Source organism: Humulus lupulus, chromosome X (assembly GCF_963169125.1).
Source record: "Humulus lupulus chromosome X, drHumLupu1.1, whole genome shotgun sequence".
NCBI lineage: Eukaryota > Viridiplantae > Streptophyta > Magnoliopsida > Rosales > Cannabaceae > Humulus > Humulus lupulus.
Window position 1 is genome coordinate 2,051,640 of NC_084802.1, and position 3,562 is coordinate 2,055,201.

Here is a 3,562-nt window from a genome sequence, read left to right on the forward strand (position 1 = left end):
GTTTAGTTGTTTTCAGATATATATTTTTTAAAAAAAACATATTAGCATGTAGTGAATTAATGTTAATTTGTTATCTTATTGTTGTTTTTTAGTTGTTGACACCGTATTTTCGTGAATATAAAACTTTAAAAAATATATTTTTTAAAACTTAAGATGTACTTTTGAAAAAAGAAATCAGGCACCATAAAAAAATAAAAAAACACCAAAAAAAAAATATTTTTGAAAATACCTCTTTAATAAAAATGATACATTTTATTATAAAGAAAGGAGAAGAAGCAGTAATGCCATTTTTCATTTCCTTCTTCTTAGTAGTAGAGAATACCAAAAGTTCATCAGCCAAACAAATACCCCATTTTATTAAAAACAAATCATTTGAAGGGTTGTAGTGGTAGAAACTACTATTTCTACACTATTATATGACTTAGAAATTGACAAACTTCTTCTCCTTCAAGCTCTCCACAGTCTCCTTCAGACTAGTCTCTAATGGAATGTATTCAATTCCCAAGCTCTTTGCTTTCTCCTTTGACACATGATATATTGGCACTAAAGGTTTGTCATCTGCACACCTGCCAAACCCATTTCAAAGTTAGGCTCCTCGTCTAATATTTGAGGACCATAAAACTATAACAATCGCTATATAGGCGTTCAAGAAGGACTTGAACTTGGGAACAAACCACATGTCCGACCATTTGAGCTACCTGTCTTAGGCGAAACGAAAAAAAGAACTTACTTCTCGGGAAGTTGAAGACCAGGGTAGAGCTCGCTTAAGATTTTTACGAGTTCTGCAGAGTGGACAACTCTCTCAACCAGACAATATCTTCCATTAGCTGAAGGGATCTCATAAGCTTGAATATGGGCATTGGCTACATCTTTCACATTGACCCATCCAAAACTAAGATTGCTGTATGCCTGTGCTCCTGCATTAACCATTCAAGTGATGAACAACCATGTCATTCATAGACAATTTCGACACCAAAATATAGAATGATGCAATCAATTAGGTACAGTCATTAATGTAATGTTTGGAAAGTAAGATTGGATTAGATTAGAAATGTAAACACAAACTTAGAAAAAATGAATATGTTGACCATTTCCCAATAATAAATTGTGAGGCAACAACAAATTGATTTATCTAATCCTATCAAATCTGATGCTATACTGCATACATGACCAGAAAAAGTATCCCAACTGGACTGCTCTCTAGAAAATGCTTGTAGCAATGAGGGAGATCCTAAATAAGATGTTATGGTATAAACCTTGGTAACAATGAGTAGTAGATAAGAAAGTACCATTTATCAAGTTCAAAATTGCAGCAGCACTTGTGTTTAGTGTTGGCTGTAGCAGAGGACCAATCACCATAGCCGGGTTGATTGTAACCATGTCAATGCCCTTCTCATTAACAAACTTCCATGCAGCATCCTCAGCCAATGTCTTTGAAAGCACATACCATAGCTAGAACCAAAAGAGAGGAAAGTGATCAAAACCAACAAAGCATACATATAAGATGACAGAATTCCTATACTTTCAAAAGCCTTTCAACAATCAAACACAAGAATGGAATGGAATTCATTTTCATTCATTTTTTTTATTTGGTTAGAAACTATAGTATTGGAGTAGCATTCCAATATAATGACTTTCTTACTTTTCAACCATTTTGGGTGGATTCCACCTAAAAATATATGGAAAAGTCATTCCAACCATTGTATTACTTTTCCTCTATTTTTATTACTTCCAACCGAGGACGAAAGAAGTGGAAACATGCTTAACACATTGCCATCATCACCATGGCAAGTAAACCCGAAGAACATGAAGAACGAAACTACACACATACCTGAGATTCCTTACAAATATTTGGATCTGAAAACCAGGTCTCATCCACTACAACATCAGGAGTTTTTGGTTTTCCGTTGTATGCAACTGCTGCAATGGAAGATGTCAAAACCACCCGCTTAATAGATGGGAATTTTGCAACTGTGTTGAGAACATTGAGTGTTCCCTTTAATGCAGGATCAAGCAGTTCTGCCTGAAAAAAGGGAACCAGCTTAAGTACCAGATATGAAACAGTGCAGCAAACTAAGAACTTATCTTGTTACACTTATATGTGTTACTTAATTGGCTAGTAGAGGTGGCTATCATTCAAAAGACTCCTTCTAATATCATAAACAAAAGTACACACATAAATGTGTTTGACATATTTTTTAGTGTTACTTTATAGAATGATCTACACCTATCGAAAAGAAATCATTTTACAACATGGTGTTGAAAAAAATGTCATCATTATGGAAGGCAGGTACTGCTTAGATGAGTTAATTGGCTATTAGAGCGGTCTATCAATCTAAAGACTAACATAACCTTCTAATATCGTAAACAAAAACACACACATAAGTTTGGCAAAGTGGATACTTTTTTAGTCTTGCTACACATATAAAAATGTCTATTTTATAAAGCAGTAGTAATAGTAGTGGAAGAAGAACCTGTGGATCCTTGATATCATGATAAAAGGGAGATGCAGTGTGAAACACTCCTTCACAACCCTCAAGACAAGACTCAAATGAACCTTCTTCCAGTAAGTTTGCTTTGTACAGCTGAAGCCTTTCCTTAGCTCCATCAAGCGAAGTCAAGTGGGCAATCTTTCCTGAATCACCTGTGGAAATCATATACAAAGTATATTAGCTCAAAATCTATTTCAACATCTAAATGTTTGGGAAAACTCAAACTCATTAGGAGTCAGAATCCAATTAATCAGCAAAAAAATAAAATATAAAAAGGGCAAAATCCAGGTGCAAAATCAAGTTTCCACAAATCACTGTCATGAACAATATATGCTTCTCTTTAATGATAATATATTAAAGACTTTTTGGGCTTTCTTCCAATTACTTTAATATCGAATTTGTATCTCAAAAGCTCAGTCAAATCTTATTTAAACATATAGCCTAACCCAGTATCCAAAAACAAATCTTTTTGGCTTTTCTTGAATCGATAGGCCAAAACCTGAAAAGGGTATGTTTAAAATCAACAAAAAGAGTCAAAAAAAAAAAAAAAAACAGAGGAATCAAGAAGATCGATCGTACGCATCATAGATACACACACGAAAGTGAAAGAGAGAGATGGGAAGACTAACTTGGGTCACGAACAGAAGCTTTGACAGTGTAGCCGCGTTGGAGGAGAAACTTGACAATCCATGAAGCTATGTAACCAGAGGCTCCGGTGACTCCCACCACCTTGCCAGCGCCGGATAAGTTGCTCATCTTTCTTATTCTCCAGATATTTTGGAGTGTGTAATATTGTTACTACTACGTTTTTACACGGCTATATATAAGTTATGATTATATTTGAACAAGAAAAAGAGCTACTTTCCTCTCCTATTTTCAGCTAAAAAAGAGTACGGATTGGTGCATTGAATATGATCTCAATTAATAAAATTTAGCTAAAAGAGCCCACTACACTAGTGGTAGGTGGGTTTGGTTGAGTCAAAAAGTAATATTAATTTATTCAACTTTGTGAGGTGTAATCCATATGAAATCAAATAGAACTACTTTTACTTTGTTTTAAAAGTTAGTTT

General features: G+C 34.4%; 1 protein-coding gene across 1 annotated transcript; it reads right to left on the reverse strand.

Annotated features, from left to right (window-relative positions):
- Positions 1 to 232: 232 nt before the first annotated feature.
- LOC133805253 (phenylacetaldehyde reductase-like) lies at positions 233 to 3,323 on the reverse strand. The gene is made up of 6 exons (XM_062243384.1): positions 3,122 to 3,323; positions 2,475 to 2,644; positions 1,832 to 2,023; positions 1,290 to 1,452; positions 731 to 917; positions 233 to 566 (listed from the first exon to the last, which is right to left on the reverse strand). The coding sequence occupies exons 1-6, from the start codon at positions 3,246 to 3,248 to the stop codon at positions 422 to 424; spliced, it is 984 nt and encodes a 327-aa protein (XP_062099368.1). The 5' UTR covers positions 3,249 to 3,323; the 3' UTR covers positions 233 to 421.
- Positions 3,324 to 3,562: the final 239 nt, after the last annotated feature.

Excerpts from the sequence above, each read along its gene's own strand:
- LOC133805253 (XM_062243384.1), bottom strand. The coding sequence starts at position 3,248 with ATGAGCAACTTATCCGGCGCTGGCAAGGTGGTGGGAGTCACCGGAGCC. Across the intron at positions 2,645-3,121 it reads AGCTTCTGTTCGTGACCCAA|GTGATTCAGGAAAGATTGCC; the intron begins GTTAGTCTTCCC and ends TGATTTCCACAG. Across the intron at positions 567-730 it reads GGTCTTCAACTTCCCGAGAA|GTGTGCAGATGACAAACCTT; the intron begins GTAAGTTCTTTT and ends TGGGTTTGGCAG.